Source organism: Lathamus discolor, chromosome Z (assembly GCF_037157495.1).
Source record: "Lathamus discolor isolate bLatDis1 chromosome Z, bLatDis1.hap1, whole genome shotgun sequence".
Classification (NCBI taxonomy): Eukaryota; Metazoa; Chordata; class Aves; order Psittaciformes; family Psittacidae; genus Lathamus; species Lathamus discolor.
Window position 1 is genome coordinate 16,151,886 of NC_088909.1, and position 21,186 is coordinate 16,173,071.

Sequence of the window (21,186 nt, forward strand, 5' to 3'; positions counted from 1 at the left end):
GTTGCGAAGGCCTATGCTGCCTTTCAATTTCCTGCTGCTTTTAGAAGGAAAACACAAGGCTGGACTATGTAGACAAACAAAGTCATCTCTTGTTTTATGGGGGTCTTTGTGGCCTTAGCTTTGAACTTACAGGAATATGGAATTGTATTTATGGACAAAGTCATTACAGAGCAAATGGCCCTTCTACAGATATACTTCAAATTTCTGTATTGTAAGTAATATTTAATACATGCCTTTGTTGATAAACACTATACAGAACCTCCTTAAGAAACAGTCCCTGCTTGTTCAGTAACACCAGGTTAAAAAGACAAGGGAAGAAACAGACATGAAGCAAGCTTTCTCCTCCTTCAGCTGACCTTCTTGCTTAGCTTATGTTTGGTGTGGGGAATCCTAACGTGGCTTGGAGCAGAAATCCAAGTGTGTCAGTGTGTCAGTATGTGTATCATAAATGTCATGTCTACTTGCATTTGTACAATGCAAATTGCATGTCTGTGTTGGGAAGCTGGCATTAGTATAATGTCAAGTCTGCAAATAAGTATCAAAGTCAGGAAATTCCAAAGGTTAGGGTTTCTAGCTCATTCCTCCTTTCTTTACTGTACATTCAGAATCTTTCATAGTATACTGCAGTTTTGAAAACAAACAAAAAAAGTAATATAATAATGTTAAATTTAAACAAAGCCATAAAAACTAGAAAATGGGATATATATTGCAGCATGGCAACATGAATATTGCTGCAGAAATCTTAGCTTTTGGAATTTCTGAGAATATAAAGCTAAGGTAAGGGTAGATTTTAATTTTTTTTTAAGGTAATTGTTTGGTTTTAAATGTGAAAGAAAATGCTGAAAAATGGCTAAAATCATACTTTAATTTCCAGCATGTTAGTGACTTGCTTTCCAGGGAGAATGCCTGGGAGACACCTTAGCAGTGCTGAATGCCAGGAAGGCCAGTTTGAAATGGGTCATCCTGAACTGGAGGGGATCATGTCTCCTTCTCTGAAAGGAATCTGACTTTAATGAACTGGCAATTCCATGAGATCTTACTTAAAAAGGTATCCCAAGAAATGGTTCCTACATAACATTAGAATAAATACTTTGGGTAAATGCAATGCTGCAGTACAAGGGAAAAAGTGCTGACTTTAATACCCCCATTCTCGCAGTATTTCCTGTTTTTCGGGGAGTAGGCAGGATTACTGCTGTGCTGAATAGGTATGGGCATAACATTGTTGGCAGAGGTATGTGGATGTATAAAAAATAAGGTTTGAGGCTATGGTTTAAAGATCTGTGTATATTTTCATACGACTGTTCATATAGAATTAATTTTCTTCAGGCATACAGCTTCACCATGTGCGAGGCTGACTGCCTCTGCAGGAGCCAAACGCATGGCTATTAAGTTCCTGGGCATTTGTCTTTTAATCCACAAGAAATATATCTTACTGTTACGTATCTGATACGTGTTGTGTGTTGTGATATATGTCTGATAGATGTTAACAGTGATTCTCTTTATGAATGCTATTGAATTATGCAAGTACATGATGTTTTGACTTCAGACTTAGGTGAAGTATACTTTTTCAGACACACATGAAACTATGCAGCTTGATCTTTTTAGCAGGTAGTGTTACCTTCTTGGAAGGTAGTAAGGTTTGTGTGTATTTGGAGAGGGAAATTGGAACAGAATGAGGACTTCATTTCAGCTTCATTACTTCATCCACTGGTGGTGAATGCAATGTGGTTTTGCAATATGTCACAAACTTTCAGGATTTTGCAAATTATTCAACTTATTAACAGTAACAGTTCTGCTGATTTATATTCTTATAATACTGTGTTTGTACTTCCTGTGACTCTAGTGATGTTTTTAAGAGAGGCTGTGTACTGAAAGCTGTTGGTGGGTTGTTTGCTGAAATTATCCCAGGTGTGTAGTGAACAAAAAAGCAAATCAAGTATAATGATCCTCTCATACAAGTTTGCTGAAATCAATTTCACCCTATTTATAAAGACAGATTTGCAAATAGAAGACTGCTTTGACATTTCCTCATGAATTTTTTGTTAAATACGTTTTTCGCAGTGGCTTTGCCTCCAGAGAAGACAGATGGAGTTTGCAGTGGAGATGAAAAGAAAGTAGAAAAAGAAAGTGACACACGCACAGGTTCCAAGAAGCAACTGAAATTTGAAGTAAGTCCTCTGTATTTAAAAGTTTCACTGTACTGACAAGCATTGTGGTAAAACAATATCCTGTGGACCAAATAGTGTCCTCTGATGCATGTATATAGCTCCCAATGATTGTAGTGGGCACAGGAGGGAGCAGAATTGGCACAAGTCGGTGTCTTACTCCTGATGCTCCTTATGAGGTGATTAGTGAGATTTATTTCCAGGTTTGGATCCTCTGTAGGATCTGAAATGTGTGGTAAGAAGAGGCATTTGCTTTAAAGCTTTATCTATGAATCTTTTGTTAGTAATTCATTATGCCAGCTACCATGTTACCAAATCTTTATATTGACTTTCATGGACTGTTTTACTTTGTTAAATCTGCTTAGTGTAAAAGGTGTTTGTGAAAGCTGCCCTAACCATTCGTCTTCAGTGCTTGGGCCTTCAAAGTGAAATAAACCTGATGCTCTACACTGGAAATCCATCTGATCACATGGCAGGAGAAAAAGGATCCTGCAGGGCAATGAGTCTGATGGTCTATTTCGTTGTGGACTTACAAACATCATAAAACTGCCAGACATTGTGTGTAGTTGGCAAGTTTTGTTTATACAGGGAGTGATTTAATAAATATGAGCATTGAAACATGCTGTCATTCAGCTAGAGGGTTGTCTGTCTTTGTGAGGGGGAAGATACTCTGGTACCAGCAAGATACAGTGTGAATTTTCATCTCTCTGCACTCCAGCAGATGTGGCAAACTTCTGCTTTTCAGTGCTGTCAGCCTGTCACAGTAATGAGCTTTGCGTTGCTCGATTGTTATTTAAAAGACCATGCAGCCACCTTGCAGCAGCTCGACTGTTCATTTCCTTCTCTAGAGCAGGTTTAGGCATCTGGTACAATTTATTTTTTACTGTTTTAAGGCTGATTAAAGGGAAGTAGCTTTCCCATAGGCAGGTCAGGTGTTGCTAGGTGCTTGTGTGTGTTCTTGGGGGAGGTGACTTTTCCTGCCTTTTTTTGCATGGCAGTAACTCATTTCTAGGCATATTTTATATACTGCCTTGGGTAGCAGACATTTGCAGACAGGAAAGGCATGATAAATTGCAATTAACAGTGCCTTGATATTTGGATGTTGGAGGGCACCTGCCAGCATGGTTGGTGCCAGAGTAGCTGGAACTCCACTGTGCAGGCAAAGTCTGTGTTTGTTCCCAAGTAGTTCTTGGCATGCCATAAAGGTTAGCACTTGGTACTAGGCACTGTGACTAATGCAGGGAAGGTTGCCATGGCTCTTCACTAAGCAGAGCACATCCTCACATAAAGCTGTTATGTTAGGCAATGTGGGACAGGGAAGTATTAATATGTGGCAAGAAACCAAGTATTGATATTTTTTTCCCTTGTTCTACAATGAAAGTTTTCCAGCTATGTAAAATAGGAGCCAAGAGATTGGTACACGTTTCAAAGGTATGAAGAATTAGAAACGCAAGTGTTGAGGCAAGAGGTCTAAATCTGAGGTGGATGTGATTTGGCTTTTAAAGGTGCTGGGAATGTTTATGTAATATGAAGCTGTGTTTCCACAGTAGAGTGTGGGGCACTTGGCAGCTTTCAGCCAGGCTTGTTACAACTGAGAGAAGACTGCCTTTCAACTCAGCAGGGGACAAGAGGTACCGGTAACTGCTGTAGGGAATTGGTTTCAAGTCAGAAGATCAACCAGGTATTTTGAGCTCTATCATACTGAAGCTATTTGGAGCTGTTTATTTTACTTGCATACAGTGGCTTTCATTTTAATTGCACTGTAACTTTTCTGTTTTGCCTTTTTGTGGCTCTGGATAATTCTGATTGCACAGGTCTTGAGAGAAAGCAAATGATCTGAGCCCAGGTGACTGGAGTCAGTCAAAGTGCATCCTTTGTTCTTGACTGAAATCTTGGGCTTACTTCGAGGGTTTTTCTTCTCTTTAACAAATTGATTCTTTCAGGCTTTCCAGAGATCACACCCTCACTAACAGAAGCACAGTTAAAATAAGGGCCAGGCACTACTCCCAGGTTGTTCTTAGCTACCAGTTCCTAGGCAGGCTCCATTTCAGGGGCTTAGTGGCATAATGCTGTACTGCACTAACAGACAACCTTTGGGTATCAAATGCCTGCATCAAGGACAGGTCTCACTGGTGGGGATTTGTGGCATATGCCCAGTGTGTATTGATGGCTACTCCTGGCGCTGTGGTGTACCGCCTCATTCTGTGGGTCTGGTACCTTTCTTTTCCTGAGTTAAGCATTTTTCTTCTCACTTTTAAGTGGGAAATGTTCTTATATTTCAAGAGCTTCAGGGAGTAGTTGTCATACACCTTTTTTGTGTTTTCTACAATAAAGTGAAAAGCATCTTGCAGATTCCCAGAGTCTATCCCAAGGGAGTTAGGATTCTCATGTGACTGTGATGAAACTCCTTCGCTGCAGTGGACAAGAGGCCTCCCCAGGACATATCCTGAAAGCTTCCTCCCATGTGGGAGGGAGGAAAAAAGCAAGCAGCCTCCTTCTATGGAGACAGGCCTATTGCTTTAGGTAATCAGCTGCTCTTTGCATGTTTCTTAGGAATTGCAATGTGATGTGTCTGTAGAGGAAGATAACAGGCAAGAATGGACCTTCACACTGTATGACTTTGATAACAACGGAAGAGTCACACGCGAGGTAAGCAAAGTACTGCTGCCCCTTTGTGTGAAGCGTTTGCTAACAAGACACGTGTTTTATAACAGGAACACTTTTTTCATGTATGAAATAGAGGTGTCCTGCCAACTTAAACAGCGGTTTCCATGGACCCTTCCCTCCTAGAAACAATCCCACCAGTAGTTTACGATTTTAATATATACTGTACGTCTTTTTAAGCCGATTGTTGTTTAATACCTGGGATTTGCCTGTAAAAAATAGTACTGGCATTTGAGGAGAAAAATACCTGAAACGACTAAACACATTGTCAAAATAAACCCCTGCAAATGTATATTGTTCTGGCTTCTATCCTGCTTTTCAGTTAAGCTAACCAAATAGCAAGGTTGCTTTCTGACATTCTTTCTAGTAGGACTAGCTATACTGTTCTGTTGTTTTCATGAATATTAGGCTGATCCCTGCCTTCTTCCTCCAAGTATAAATAACATGGATGATATTTGCTGGAGGACAGTAGTGAATGGCTGTCAAAGCATACCCATGTATATTTTTTATTGCTAGGATGTCTTCAGGTCATATTACCTGTGCAAATAAGAAGCCAAATAAGAGTATGTATAGGTAGAACATGGTGCTTTTCCAGAACTATTTCTATCCAAATTGAATGATACTTCATCTAGAAGAAAGCCTTTTACTGAGATATACTGCAATGTGCTGTCATTCATTTTTATTTTTTTTTTCTGGTGAGGTGTGTTTGCTCCCATAACTTCAGATAATCAGCTGAAAATTGACAGGTTTTGTCTCTTCTGGCTCTTGTGCTGGTGTCTGTGAAAATCGCCAAGAGCTGGTTGAAAGGAACAGGGTAAATACTGAAAGAGTAGTGGCCTTAGACTCCAAATGAGGGCAGAATTTTTTCCTAAAAGACTGAAGCAGATCTCTTCTGACATTTATGAACAAATTCCAAATGTGGTGGATGTTCAGGGTTTTTAATATGTATATAAGCATCATTACTAGGGTTTTTTATTATCTCTACTCTGATAGTGCTTGGAATAATCAAGTCAAGTTTGTGTCCCTCATGCAAGAGAATAAGCAGATGAAAAGTTATGGGCCAAGTCCAGAGTTTCAAGTGGGAAGATGAGATATATAGAGAGAGGTTAAGGAGAAGGGGCGAGTGGAATGAGGAAGTAGTACTGTATTTGTTAATGTATGGGGAACAGAGACCAGAAAAATGAAATAACTTGCCTGAAGTCTCACAAGAACCTAATGGCAGATTGAACCCAGATCTTTCGAGACCCAAGGCTTAGTCTTCATTATAGGATTATCATGACTCTTGACGAATAGGGCAAAAATGAACAAACCCCAAACCCACGCACATGGGTGTCCTTTACATTCAGGCATGGAATTCCCATTAATGCCAGTGGGAGTTCCATGTGCTGAACATAATGAGAATATGCTTTCAAGTATGTATATAATAATTATTCATGATTATGTGGTACACCAAAGAGCTTAATTTGACTGTACTTAGAGAATGTATTACAGCCAAATTCCAGCTCTCCCTGCTCCAAGAGCAGGCTGTGGCTTAACTGAAACCAAATCTGTTCAGGGATTGAAAATCATACTACTCTGAGGTCTGGAGGTCGCCACATTCAGGCTTGAGCCTGTGCCAAAAAAAAAAAAAATAATCTTTTAACCAGGGGACCAAATAGGTTGATAATTTTCAGCTTTTTACATGTGACGAAAGATAGAAACAAATAGCATGCACCATTGCAGAGTTTTTCAGTTATGTCACACACTTCTTTTGCAAGCTGTTCCAGTGCCATTGTATCATCTATCTTGTTGGTTGTCTTCTGTTTAATCCAGATGAAATTTAAGAGTTGTTTGTGCAAGAATGACTAATGATAGCAGCTCGTAGATAATCTTGGCCACTAAAGAGGAATTTTAGTCTCTTCATGTGACATAGAATTTGTTGTTCTATTAGCCCTGGAGAGACTGGCATTCAACGTAGTGGGCCTGATACTGTAGTTTATTAAGCAGCTCCTGATCCAGGAAAGGACTTAACAATGGTGAACATTAAACATGGGAATAATTTGAATTAAAATGAATCGGACACATGCTTTGAATTAAAAGTATGCAAAGCACATTGGTGGATCAGGGGCAGAACAGACAGTCTGAGGAAGAGAGCTATCTCTACCAGTGCCGCTTAGTGAGCTGATGAAAATGCTCTCAGCTGGTCAGCTTTTCTAAACAAAGGTCTAGTGTTCTGGTGAGAAAAGCTTAGTGTTCACCTTTTCTCCTTTAAAAATGTCACTTTAATGTCTCCTGAATTTATAGCTGGACTTAACAGGGAGATGAAATTTCTTAAGTTAGATTTCTATCTGAAGATATTGAGGTGCTGTACCAAAAGAAGTCAGCCTTATCGTTCTATTTTTCATCTTGGTAAAGATAGACACTGGAAAAGGATGTGACTTGCCCACCTACATCACAGAATCACAGAGTCACAGAATGCTTAGGGTTGGAAAGGACCTTAAGATCATCTAGTTCCAGTCCCGCTCCCAAGGGCAGGGACACCTTCCACTAGACCAGTGTGCTCCAAGCCCTTTCCAACACTGCCAGGGATGGAGCATTCACAACTTCCTTGGGAAGCCTGTTGCAGTGCCTCACCACCCTCACAGTAATCACCCTCCTTCTTCCTTATTTCTAACGTAAATATCCCCTGTTTAAGTTTAAACTGATTACCCCTTGTCCTATCACTACAGTCCCTGATGAAGAATCTCTCTCTGAAATCCTTGTAGGCTCCCTTCCATTTCATTTGATTCAGTTACTGTGTTTAAAATACTGGGCTTCATGTCCAGAGACTTTACAAAGGAGCAGAGAGTGTTAAATTAAGTTTGTAAGAGACGTGGGTGGGGTGCAATTTTACAAGTGCACCAAATGTTTTTTTCATTAAAAAGTTTGAAAATTGTAAATGAGATATGGATTTAGTTACTGGATAAAATTTCCCTTGGGCTTTACGCAATGACAGATCACCACAAGAGCATTCAAATTCCATCTTAGTGGAATTTCTTCTGGATCTTAACAGCATCTTCAGAACTTAATACTGCTTTGATTTCCTTCTAGAGTCCGCATGACTTATTCATAGTCCTTATAATTAGAAATCCAGACCTAGTGCTGCTTCTTGAAGAGACACACCCATTATGAAAGCACAATTATTGGGATGGCAAATCATAAAATTGGCATTACTGTATATTGTTAAACTACTGCTTTTTCTGTTATAGAGGACCACAATTTTCAGTCACTTTAGTTTAGTGGGAAATAACTTTTCCTGCTCTAATGTGTATATTACAAAACTTGGCTAATGATGTTTCCCTTCGTTCCATAAGCCGTAAGAGGACAATTCATTATGTACTGCAGGCCTTTTTAGAACTGACAGCTGCGCTGTAATTATCTTCACACAGATATTTGTAATCCGACTTGAAACTTGGATAATTGAACTAATGTGTTTTGATCCATGAGTTTTTATATTGAGCTCTCTGAATGTACTTGTACTTCATAAACATGAGCCTTTTTTATTTTTTTAATCAATCAATTCTTTCTTAGAAAATTAAGTTTCTTTGGTGAGTGGCTGCACAGGAATAAGAACACAAGGTTGCTTGGGAGGAGTGAAAAAAGGGAAATTCTTCTAAAGTAGCTGTTGAGTAGATAGCAAGCGAAGCTCCTTTCAGGCTCCAAATAAGAATGATTCAAAAACATCTGTGATCAAACAAAGCTGATGTTGCAACAAAAACATCCCACTGTATGTAGAAATCAGACTACAAAGTACAAACAAGACATTTGTACTTTTTTTTTTTTTTTTTCTGAGGGAAAGTTAATGAACTGATATTGATGCTTTTCTTCATGTATTTTTAATGCTAAAAATGTTCTTTCTATCTTACATTAAATACTTGATTTTTCCTGGGTTTTTTTTGTCTCTCTTTTTTTTTTTTTTTTCCCCCTTTCTAGTTATTTTTGCTCATATCCTCTGTAATGAGTGAAAAGGTTTGAGGTTATTTCTTCATTCAGATCTCAGCACCAGCTGTTTGCCTTGGGGAAGGATGCTGGCTCTTTTGGGGCTACCGTTTATCAGCTTGACCCTTATCTTGAAAATTGCTTATCGCACTGTGGTTGTCAACATTGTATTAACTCATGGTGAGGAAAGAACAATAGAACCAATGGCTATAGTAGGTTTTGTCTCTAGCAGAGGGGCCATCATTTCAACCGTTAGTTTTTGTGGGTTTGTGTCAGGGAGAAATATTAAGAGAAAACATAACTTCTGAACTTCTTTCAGTTTTGAAGGGAGCTAAAGGCACAAAGACATCTCTCCCAGAGAAGTTACGAAGAATAAAACTGAATGACTGAATGTTTCCTTTCGATGTTATTAAATGTGTTAGGGTTATTTTGCTTTGGTTTTGGTGTTTTGGTTTTGTTTGGGTTTTTTGTTATTGGTGATGGTGGTTTTGGGTTGGTTTGGTTTTATTTCTTCCTTTTTCCTGGGGTGCTGTAGGAGGTATGTATGTGTGTGCAAATATCTCATTCTGTCAAATTAATTCTGCTGGAAAAGCCTCTTAGTTTTCTTTACAGAATCTCTAGTTTGCTAACTAGTCATACTGATGACAAGCTACAATAGTACTGGAAAAATAGTGTTGTCCCTGTACCACTAATGTTCCTTAGAAGTAAAATGTTAATACCTGGAATAGGGACTTCGTCAGCCACTGTAAGGAATGAAATTCTGTAACAAATGAAGAATACTTCAGTGTAATTTGCTCTTGTTCTTTTTTTCAGACCCATAAGCTTCTCTGAGTGTTTTAAATTCCTGCTAATCTCCTACTGGAGATCTGTAAAGTATTCTGTGGATACATGTCTGAAGGCAGCATACATGTGTAGCCTCAACTGTTTGCTTTTAAGTATTTTTAATGCAAGTATTTCTTGCGATAAAAAGTTGCTCTTTTCAATATACTTTATTGTAATATACTTTTTGTTTGTTGTATTAGCTGCTTGATTAAACAGGATGTGAAAAACATACAGGTTAAACTCTGCTAAGTCCTTCAGGCCTGGGAAAAACATAATGTTCAATAAAGAGGAATAAATCTGGGTATGACATGTGCTGGCCATTTGAAGATTACCCAGAAAGCATTTATTTTCCTCTTTGAGGAAAAACATGATTGTTTCAGTTTTCTTACTTGATTAAACTAGCTATTCCAGCAGAAAATCTGCACACTAGAAGCTCTTCAGAAGTTAGATTCATACAAACTACTTCCCCTCTGAATATAATGTTTATTGTAAAAGATAATTTCTTTTACTTCTCGTTATCCATTTAATATACTAGTTTAAGAATCCAAAACGATTTCTAACTAGAAGTGGTGTAAAAGTACAAACCAAAAAACCCCAAGCAAATGATATTTTTGAGAAATGGCATACACTGAAAAATCTGGTTTTGTTCATTTTTCACTTAAAAAGGGAGGAAGTTTGAGAAAAGTGGGATGAAGCTTTTTGTGTGGGAAGTTCCAAGCAGTCTTAAACAAAGCAGTTGCAAAATCACATGACTAATAAAAATCATAATCCATGGTACATAAAGGTTAGATTCCTTGGTAGGTGGTCTCTGAAATATTCTGGTTGGTGTACCAGGAGACAGAAATATTTAAATAGCTTTTATTCGTGATGTTTGATGCTAAATTTCTTGAGGACAATGAAATGACCAAGCTGGTGTGTAGAACGTAAAGCTGTCTCAATTTTAGGCAGTTCTTTAAGGAATTTAAATATAGATAATGTTCAGTGGGACAGCTTTCAAGGAGAACATAGATTTCCTCAGTCTCCTGGAAGGCTCCTGGCAGATGAAAATTCTTTTTGGGGTATATAAAGACATAGCTATAAAATACAGATTTTGTAATTTGTATTTTAATGGTCTAGAGCTACTGATCTGCCAAGAAGCCATTAGCATGTTAGCTGCCAAAAAAAGGGCTGTAAGAAGGTAGTTTTAGTCACAGCTCAAAGCTCACTGATAGAGGCCATTCCCAATAGATCAGTGCCTCAGGAATTTGTATGTTGCAATTGTGAAGCAATAACTGGAAAGCAGCAGTAGGTTCAAGCTGCCTTGTAATAGGTACCTACTCAGCCAGGACTTCGGTAGATGACAGATTAGCGAATGACCCAAGCAGACTTGCTGGACCAAATCAGAACTGTCAGTTTACTAGAATTCCCAACCCCAAATTAGGACCACAACTAAATGAATCCTATAATAAAAATGTTGTTGACAGTATTTAAAAGATCAACATAAGCATTAGGCAGTTACTTATGAATATCCCTAACCTCAATCTTGGTATATATCCAGTCTGACGACCACGTTTGTTTATTGGCAGAATGCAGAGCAGTTCAGGTTGTTGTGGAGGAAGCTGGATATTAAATGCAGAACAAAATGCAAAGGCAGTAGAGTATAAGGCCACAAGGTGTCCTGATTACTCTGTGCAGCATCTTAAACTGCTTGGAGCCTGGACATTGATTTGGGTTAATTTGGGCCTGTTTGGCTGACAGATTTATACTGTTCTGGTGTGATATGTATGTGCACATATTTCTGACTTGCCAAGTATGTGTCACACAAATGCTGCATCTGGCCTTCTCTGCCAGCATTTGGAAGTATGTTTTAAACTGCTGAGTCAAGCAGCTTGTTGAGAAAGACCCTCAGAGAATACAAGAGGCAGATTGTATGCCAGTTAGCAAGTTAGCCCTCATCATTGGAAAAAAATATGTAAAAGGACAGTGGGAGCAAAGACTTTGTCTTTGCCTGTTGAAGTTAAAATAGATTAGATTGTCAGCTTGTACAAACATCTGGCATAGCTGAAAAAAGGCAAGAGGACAGATGGTTGGGAAAGAAAGATTTGATAATAACCTCTTGATAGTAGCCCTGTGTGGAAAGATGCCATGTTGGCTAACCAACACTTGTTAAGGAATGTATGGGAAAGGCTCAACTCACCAAAGTGCTGAGTGTATGAAGCCCTGTTTTGAATAATATGGTGCTGAAGTATTCTGATGAAAGGGGTGGTTTGGCTAATCGAGGTGTAGGATTATAGCACCATGCTTCTAGAACATAATTTATGAATGCATATAAAACAACAGATAGATAAGTTTTGTTTGTATGTCTGTGTTCTTGCTTTGGTTGACTTTTTTTCCTCATAGATGAATAAAACTCCAGCCCTTCAAGCTGGCCTTTAGATATGGCTGTGTCTGTTTAGAGGTCTGGCTAGGTTTCAGCTTAGTGTGGAAGTGTGAGAAGTGAGATGTGTTAAAGAGCTGTGAGGTGTCCACCAGATTGTCACTGAGCAGTCTTTCCCTCATTCAAGCTTTAGACCATGGTTCTTGTCCAGAGGGTGGAAAACAGCTACTAACATGGTAGTAAAAGTCCATATATAAACACTCTAGCAACAATTCCACTGAGTGCAGAAAGGTTAGAGAGGGTACACGGTAACATGAAGCCTGAACCCTCTGCGATTTAGTTACTCATTCTGCCTGTTGAGCTGGAAAATCATCTACTCTAAAATATTTTTTCCTGACCATAAGGTCAGCATTCCCCTAAATTCTGTGTGGGTAGAAATTAGTATTTCTGTGTCACCTTTAAAGCTGATTAGATAGTGAGGACTGTGGGGTATATAGACTACTTAAATGCTGGGACCCACTAAAGCATACTAAATTTCTAGCTGCCATGGTTACAGGTATGACCCCTGGGCAAAGGAAAAATTGTAGGGTTTTGAATTTTTATAGACCTAACTCTTAAACCTCAGAACCAGTTATACTTAACAAAAGATGATTTAGGTATTTCCTTTGTGCTCACAGGCATCTGGAAGGAGGTTAGGTACGAATAGTGCAAGAAATAGGAAGACCAGCATGGAGAAATTCTCATATGTACATTGAATGGGATCTTCATAGCCTACAGTGATCAGTATGTGCTGGGCTTAGGTTAGTGCCTAACATCAATTTGGGTGAAATCCCTTTGAGAAAAAGTAGTGAGCCAAGAGCTCTTCTTTCCATCCTGGCAATTTAAGATGGTACCCATTTTGAGCCTGACTGGATTAGATCAGTCTGAAAGATCTCTAAGCTACTAAACAGTGTTTCTCCTGTTTGAAACAATCGGTTTATTAAAATTGGCTAGTGTCCTTCCTGATGTAGCCAGACGTGCAAGCATTTGTTCATCTCCCTTTGCCTGCATAGAGACGTGAAGAATGTTCTGTAATAGGCCTGACTGAATAATCTCTGAATAATCTCTCTTCAAAAAGGAAAGTTTAGGATCGGTTTGAATTTTGCAAAATAAGTTAGACCCCAAAATGCATATATTAGAGTGACATTCAGACATTATTTGTTCCCACACCTGAGGTTTACAGTTCTGCCACGTCTTTTACTGGTTTTCCTCTATATAATCAGCCATTCAACTATCCCAAGAATAAACACATGAGACTGTAACATCTGAGATTTTCTTCATTGCTGTATTTGTTTTGGTTATGTGAACTCAGGTTTTAGTGCAGTATGAATGGTTATCATAGAATCCTAGAATCCCTGGGTTCTGCTGAAATCAAAGAGAAGGCAAAACACAAGTTTGCTGATTCACAGTTTGGAAAGCCTGAATATCTTGCATTGTTGTTATTGTTTTGATATAGTTTGCCCCATTTCAAAAATCTTATGTGACGTGATGTAGACTGTAATGTTCTGTGCAAATTCAGCTCTTTCATATTCAGTGACTTCTGAGACTATTTCAACATTTAATAAGTCCCAAGTCCAAAATAGTTGTATCAAAGCTGTAGGTTTCATACCATTTTCACAAGTGTGTCTTTATGTGTTTCAATCCAACTACAGGATATTACCAGTTTGCTTCATACCATCTATGAAGTAGTTGATGCATCAGTAAATCATTCTCCTAGTTCCAGCAAAACTCTGCGAGTGAAACTTACTGTGGCACCAGATGGCAGTCAGAAGAAAAAGAGTATTTTGTTAAATCATACTGGTAAGGATGTGAAATCAGCCATTGGAAAAAATATAAAAGATTTCAAGAATCCCTCAAAAATACAACTTCGTATTTTGTTACTACAATTAAATATATACATAAAGGCAAATAATTATGTGGGTATTTGAAACCCCATGAATCTGCTTTATGGGTGCAAAATTGTCTACCCTCCTCCGTTCAGTGTCCCTTAAGCAAATTAGAGTTCCATTACCTGATTGATTGTTCCTTTTTGGAAGCAGCAGTAGCCCATATGCTATGTAATTACCTTTGTGTACACGGCAGGTTTAAGGCCTTTTCAACTTATACCACTTTAACTCTGCTGATACTACAATGCTCAGCTTCTGTGAAAACAGGTGTAGTGGTATAAAATGTTTTTTGCAAGTGCAGAACTGTCACTGCTGCTGTATAAGAATAAGCAATTCAGCATAAATACCCTTTATGAAACTATGCATAAAAATTGAACTTTTCTGTAGTGGCAGAGTCTGCCACTGAAAACAATGTATACTCTGATGGCTAACTCACACTATATAATAGTTATATAATTGCTTCAGTAGGTTAAGTACTAAAAATACTTAAAGTAATTTAAAGTAATAATACAGTAGAAAATGTGGGAACTTTACTCAAAAGGAAAGCCTTGTTACCTCAGGTTTAATATATCCATCTACTCAGTCAAGTGCAGACATAAGCAAATTTGTGCTTCTGGGGAGCTCTGTGATGCATTAGTACAGCATGAAGCTCCAAGCTGCTGAGCCTTCTTGAGAGACAAGTATATCAGTGTGAATGCAGCTCCATTTAACCTGCCACATGGCTTGCAGCCTAATGTATTATAGTCAAGGTTATGCCTGCCTAAAATCTGTTGTGTGGACAAAAGCACTTTTGAGAAGGGTACACGAAATAATACATTACATCTTGATCTAACAACAAGAAAAATGCATTTGCAATGTGGCATGTTAGTTATGCTGATCAGCAAGGACAGTAATGTGAGAATAATGTCCTTTTCTCTTGGCAGATTTGCAGAGTGCCAGGCATAGAGCTGAAAGCAAAGTTAATGAAGAAGTAAGAAGCTCTGAGAAGAAGCAGCGGGCTTCTCTCCGGTAAGGGGAAAGAACCCTATGTCCTAACAGGCACTGGGTACCTCTGAGGAAACCTCAACCATTGATTTCTTTTTTTCTTCCTTGCTTTAGTTTTTAAAATTATGTTAAAACAAAGGAATTACAGGATTTTCACTATGGAACCATCAGCAGATTCCAGGAGTGAATACTTTGTACATTAAAATGAAACCCCAAAAGCAAATCTGTAGGATCGATGATTCAAATTTTCTTGTTGGCTCTTTGGAGGACATGCAGTGCCTTTTAGATGCTATCTGCAAATATTGTGCCTACTAGTGGAGTTTATATCACAGCCTTTGGCTAAAAGTGTCCCAAACCCCTTTAATCTCCACAGAGGCCAACTCCTGCCTTTCTCTGTCCTCCACAGTGACTTAGCAAAAGGGCCATCTCTGCTGACTCCCACTTGCTAGAAACCATGCTTCTCTGCTGCCACGTCAGCTTTAGGTCAACTTCTCCTTTGCAGAATTAGTTATTTGGTAGTACCCATGAGGAAATAGCCTACTTGCTTAGAACTAATATATTTAATGTAATCTTACAGGAAAATGTGGACTCTTTTTTTATTTTTTTTTCAGAATACGTTTCACCACTTGAAAAAATACGTCTGGTGTCTTTTAATGGACTCCAGCCTCTGTGATTCAGGGTGCAGCCATTTCCAATAAAGCACAAGCACAGTGGGCTTCTTTTATGAAGAGATGCAGGTAGACTTGCAGCCATCTATGGATTGGATAAAAAAAAGTTTTAGTTCTTCCGTAATAGAATGCACAGTATTATTTTGGATGCCAGTCCAGAACAGGCCTTCTTCCTCTGAACATGTGTAATCATGTGTATTTATCGTGTTCTCAAGGGTTCTACCTACCCGAGAGATATTACCCACACTGAACTTCAGCATATGTAATAATCATTTGCAATGTATTTTTCAGGTACTAAAATTTTTTACATCTAAGAAATGTTACTCTCTCAGTCACATGTAGGTGTACTATTCCTTTTCTGAATTCGGTATCCTAATGGATAGAAAAGCAAATCAAAAGCAGATAATTTTGATAGATTTGAACATAGAGCAGTTGCTCCAAACAGGTCATCTTGGTCTGTTTTAGGATTTTAACACTGAGGCAGAAGGAAGTGTTCACTGAAGTACTACAGCAATGACATTGAATCATTTGTTACATTTATTTCTTCAGTTGCAAATTTAAGAAAAAAATAAAAATCCACTCTTGGCTTTCCTTGGATTTAGGGATATTTGTCCAAATACATAATACATTTATCAGGAGAAGGAGCATTCAGTCTTATTAAAGATGGCAACAAAACAGTGCCTTCCTTTTTTTGATAGAGTAAAAATGCCAGTGAGTTGTCCCAGTGAGTATATCCCAGTACAATAAAATTTCAGATTAAAAGAAGACTAAAATGACTTCTAATCTTCTGTTAGGAACAAAATCTTCTGTGAACTAAAGAATACTCCATGGTTTTGCTTGCTGGCCTCAATGTAGTATTCAGATTCCCTCTGCCCATTAGCAAAGGTTTGCCATGTGTGAATTTAAAGGCCTGGTTTTTGCTCGATAATCTGTTGCAAAAATCCCCTTGAAGTCCTGGTTTTGCAAATGTAGTGGTTTTATGAACAGCAGCCATTTCCTTAAATCTATAGTCACAGAGGCATCAAATGTTGGGGTAGAATCTTGGCTCTGCTATGTGTCCTTCTCATCCCTTTGGCTAGCAGTTTCCTAGACAGAACAAATCTGTATCTTGAGCTGAGCAGATCAGCATCAGACAACTGTCAGTATCTAGCAGGTTTTGATGCATCTCATAAAATGTCGACACGACAAAAAATGTACTGTTCACACTGTGTGTGTTGCAGGGATGTTTGTGCACTCTGGCCAAATTACTAACCCTTAGGAAAGCTCCCTGAGGCTCATAACAGAATCTCATGATATTAAAGCAGAGGCTTCTCCTTTGAAAGCAGCAATGAGGACTTTGTGGGAAGTGCACACATTTCAGAAATTCAGTCACTTAGGAATTCTAGGCAAGGTGTGATTAATATTCAAGATAAAATGGATAAAAGTATTTTTATCCTGAAGGTGGGAGATAGATGGGTTAAATTTTTCATCTGCTGGAAGCTACAGGCAATTTTCCCCTTTAGGGCTAATACAAGTATCAAGATAAGTAGCTACATTCATAGCTAGTTTGCCTGGCATGTGTGGTACAAAATGGGTGGTGGAAGAGCACTGGCAGGCAGCTTTGTGGGTTGAGAATCTTTGTGCCATCCTAGTTCATATTTCACATCAGCCTCTAAAACATCTTTTTTTTACTCACAGATACATATTCTCACTCTTTCTTTTTTTCCCCGCTGAAGTGATTTCTTCCTGACTGGCTTAAATTCTGTGTTATCAATGAGCGTAGCTTTCAGGAAATGCCCTTGCATTTTTTTACCCTGGGCTCTGTCACTGTGCTATTCCCCTCGCTTCTATATCGTTGTGTTCTTATTACCATCAGCATGATACCCCAAGCTGAAAATTTTAGAAAGGGCTTTTGTACACTCCACAAACACCTAAGCAGATGCCTTTTTAATTAAAAACAAACCCAAACAAAAAACCAGTACCAACACTGTATATGTTTGCACACCGTGCTTGATGCGTGGCTGGTGCATGCCTGTGTCTTCCATCTTCCCATGTGTACACAGGGGAGCATCATGGGGCTGGATGTCAGATACTTTAGTTCTCTGACTTAAAGTTCTCTGTGACAGTAGAGCACAGCTCTCATCAGTATATAATTGCTTCACCATTTATTTTTGCCTAAATATTGTTGAATGGCATCTTCCATGTAAGAAAGCTACTGGAATTCAGGAGTGTGGCAGTACTGACATAGTTTATTGTTTTGATGAGAGATAGAATTTATTACAGTAACAAAAAAAACCAGGTTCCTTGCTAACTTCATTTTCAAAGGACACTGCTGTATACAGTGTAGCTTTATTGTGTCGAATCAAACCCAGTTGTGTTTTTTCTGGGTTAACTGTGTGTTGTGTGCAGCATGTGTGTGCAAGTCCCAGTGGTTTCCACAGGCAGTTCGTGCCTGGCAATTCAAATTACCCACGGTCTAGCCCCACAGATCTTTTAGGTGTACCTGTGAAAGTGTAACAACTCGTAAAGGTATGTCTGGGGCAGGAAAGGTACTGAGTTGGCTATGTATACAAAAGAATAAGGGATATCTGGACATTCCCTCATTTTTGACAGTACAGCATGTCACTTCTGGAGTTCAAGCTGACTCAGAGTCTTTAAAGCTTACCTGCTATCCAGGCAGACTCTCCTCCATTCAGGAGACTCTATCAAAGTAGAGCAAAAATCATCTTCCAGGTAGGTCAAGTCTTGTGACTTTTATCAAAGATACTGCAGACCTCTATCTGACAGTGACACAGGGGACTCAGTTCTGTAATGTCCCTGAACCGTACTACACTAGACCAGGAAAGCAGCTAGTGCCAAAGCTCAGTGGGATCAGCTGCCTTTGGAAACCTGGAAATGTGTTAATAGACTTAAAGCGGAGTATTAGGCACCATACAGTAGAGAGCCCAGACTTAGCAACTGGTGTAGGATACAAGGCCAAATTCTGGTCTAAGGTTGACATCAGTGGAATCTTACCGGGAAATAGCAAAGCCTATCTTGTGGCCTTGGAAACTGAACTATCTGAATGCCAGGCAGCAACTTATTCAAGAGTTGTCTGCTTATCCCGTTTGTTATATTGAAAATATTGTTCATATCTGCAGACATCCATTTAAATTGCTGAATTAAGTTGTTCGGCATTATGGGCTACAATACTGTAAACTTCTGCCTGATTTTATTCTGCATCATAAATGAATGGCATTTCAGATATTCATTCTCAGGAAATAGTTCTACTATAAATAAAATTGCAAATCTGAGCAGGAAAAGGAGTCGAGATTCTGAAGCCAGTTTATTACCTGACCCTGTTAATTGTATTTTGGAAAGTGGCAGTTATCTCTGGGTGCCCTACAAACACCTTCAGTTCTCAGGCTCTCTCTAGTTACTAAACCTGTACTGTTGCCTTTCTGCAGCAGGTACGCATGACTAGCCTGACATGAGGCTTGCCCCAGTGCTTCCTCACAGTGGTGGGAACAGTCATGAATCAAAGAGCAGGTTTTCTTTGGCATCTCCGGATTGGGTTAAATGGTTTGGCCCTAAGTCACGATATAATAAACCCTAGGAAGGGTTTTATTTGTTTTTGCACGCGTAATGCAATTTGAAGGCCTCCCTTGCTTTGCAACATCAGGGTCGATTTATATGAGGGGAAAGAACAGTCAGTTCAGGCCTATCAAGTTAGCAAATCCGGTCATCCAGGATTTCAAGCGTTTGTTGTTTCTTTGTGAGCAACTCATGTCACTTCAAAGGGGCCATCAGTTGTTGATTTGCAGATGGTGATAACAACTTTAAAGAAGTTCTGCTGAACAGTAATTTTGCTTCCTGCTGACAGATATCACCAGAGTGAGAACAATCCAGAGCAAAGTGGGTGCTATCGTCATTGTGTTGATGAGAACATTGAAAGGAGAAACCACTATTTGGATCTTGCAGGAATAGAAAACTACACATCAAAGTTTGGGCCAGGTAATTTGGTAATTTACCTTTTCATCTTTCCTGTCTTCAGTTGCACGTTCCACATCAGAGGCAGTGAATTGTGAACCTGTGTGATTTGTCTGTAGTGACTTACTGTAAGGAATTGGACTGTGTGAATACTGCAAGATAATTACTAGTGAAGGTGGTATCACAATGGAGTGGCTAATGTGCTGCAAGCCTGCTTTGAAGTGCTTGTTTATGTAGCTGAACTTGGAGGTGAGCCTAGGAGAACAATCTCTACATCTAAATAATTAAGTTTAGTCTATGGGTGAGGCGAGGACTGATTTTTGGATGTTAGAGTTTGTTCCCAAGATGATACCAGCATATATTTTGTACTTGCCACTGACCAAAAAATAGGAGAATGTGGGTTCATACCTGGAATTTTGGCTTTTGTCCCCACATTAAAGAGATTTAAATTTTCTCCCTTTCCCTGTCCTTTGCCAGGATTTTGCTATTCCACTCACAGTTATTTTGGTGAATTTCAGATAGATGATGACCAAGGCAAGATAATATGAAGACTTTTATACATACAGACAGATGTTCACTCCTATATAGATATGTACTTGTCTGTGTATTATTTACTAGCCAGAATTATTAAGTGTAATTAAACTAGACAGCTATAATTGCATTCACTTCCTTAGGAAAAAATCACTCTGCCAATAATGCTATCCCTGCCAACTGCATGCTACTAATTAAAACTTTGAAATACTAGATGACTAACTCAGCTTGTTATTTCCTAGGATCTCCTCCAGCAGCTCAAAAACATGACCCGCCATGCAGAGCTGTGAATCAGACTAGATCCCGTTCTCATGAACCTGAAACCTTCCATGCACACCATAGGAAATCTCAAGTGGTGGATCCAAGCCACATCAATCTGGCTGAAAGTTCATATGCCAAGATTGCAGAAATCCAACAGAGGCTGCGGAACCAGGACTCCAGCAAGCACTTTGTGAGGTCTCCCAAGGCCCAGGGCAAAAACATTGCCCCTCTGCATCCTGGAAGGGCAGTTAGAAATAAACCTTTTCAAGGGGCACCCATGCCAATGGCTTCCCCTAGTGCAAGGGTGGGCCAGAATCTTCCTTACCTCCCCTTGCAATCTCAACAAGTCTACAAGAAGCATAAGCAGAGGGCAAAGGAGAATCACCAAATGTGCAAAACCTTCCATTCTCCAGGGACAGTTGTGGAAAAGGAACATGTGAGAGACCTACCCACAGTCATTTTATATGAAGGCCAAGTTGGACAGATGATACAAAGACATGAACACCACCACCACCACGAGCACCACCACCACTACCATCACTTCTACCAGACATAGAAGAGATCCTACCAACATCCTCCAAGAATCATCCCATATGAAGGAAATGTGTTCTTGTGATACCAGAACTAAGGCATTACTATGATTAATATTATTGTTACTCCATTAATATTCAGCTAGCATATATTTTAGAGGTTATACAGAACTCCTGAAACTTACCCTATTTATATGTTGTGGAATGGCATAGCTTACTTAAACACCTTGTGGGTTTATTTCATTTTTTTTTAAGTGGCTGTAAAACAGCAAACAGCCATAGATTTTTGAGCTGTGATTTAACGCAGGTCATCAACGCACTTCTTTAAAAGTACTACTTCCACTGTAGTAGGAAATATACTTCAAATACTCTTGC

The 21,186-nt window shown here is 39.1% G+C and overlaps 1 protein-coding gene across 1 annotated transcript in view; it reads left to right on the plus strand.

Annotated features, from left to right (window-relative positions):
- Positions 1-20,844, plus strand: part of NKD1 (NKD inhibitor of WNT signaling pathway 1) — a 137,285-nt gene extending 116,441 nt beyond the window's left edge. Inside the window, exons 6-11 of the mRNA XM_065662620.1 lie at positions 2,062-2,168; positions 4,719-4,814; positions 13,656-13,803; positions 14,813-14,897; positions 19,383-19,513; positions 20,263-20,844. Of these exons, the coding sequence (XP_065518692.1) occupies positions 2,062-2,168; positions 4,719-4,814; positions 13,656-13,803; positions 14,813-14,897; positions 19,383-19,513; positions 20,263-20,837 (1,142 nt within the window). The 3' untranslated portion in view covers positions 20,838-20,844. The remainder of the gene's footprint in view (positions 1-2,061; positions 2,169-4,718; positions 4,815-13,655; positions 13,804-14,812; positions 14,898-19,382; positions 19,514-20,262) is intronic.
- Positions 20,845-21,186: the final 342 nt, after the last annotated feature.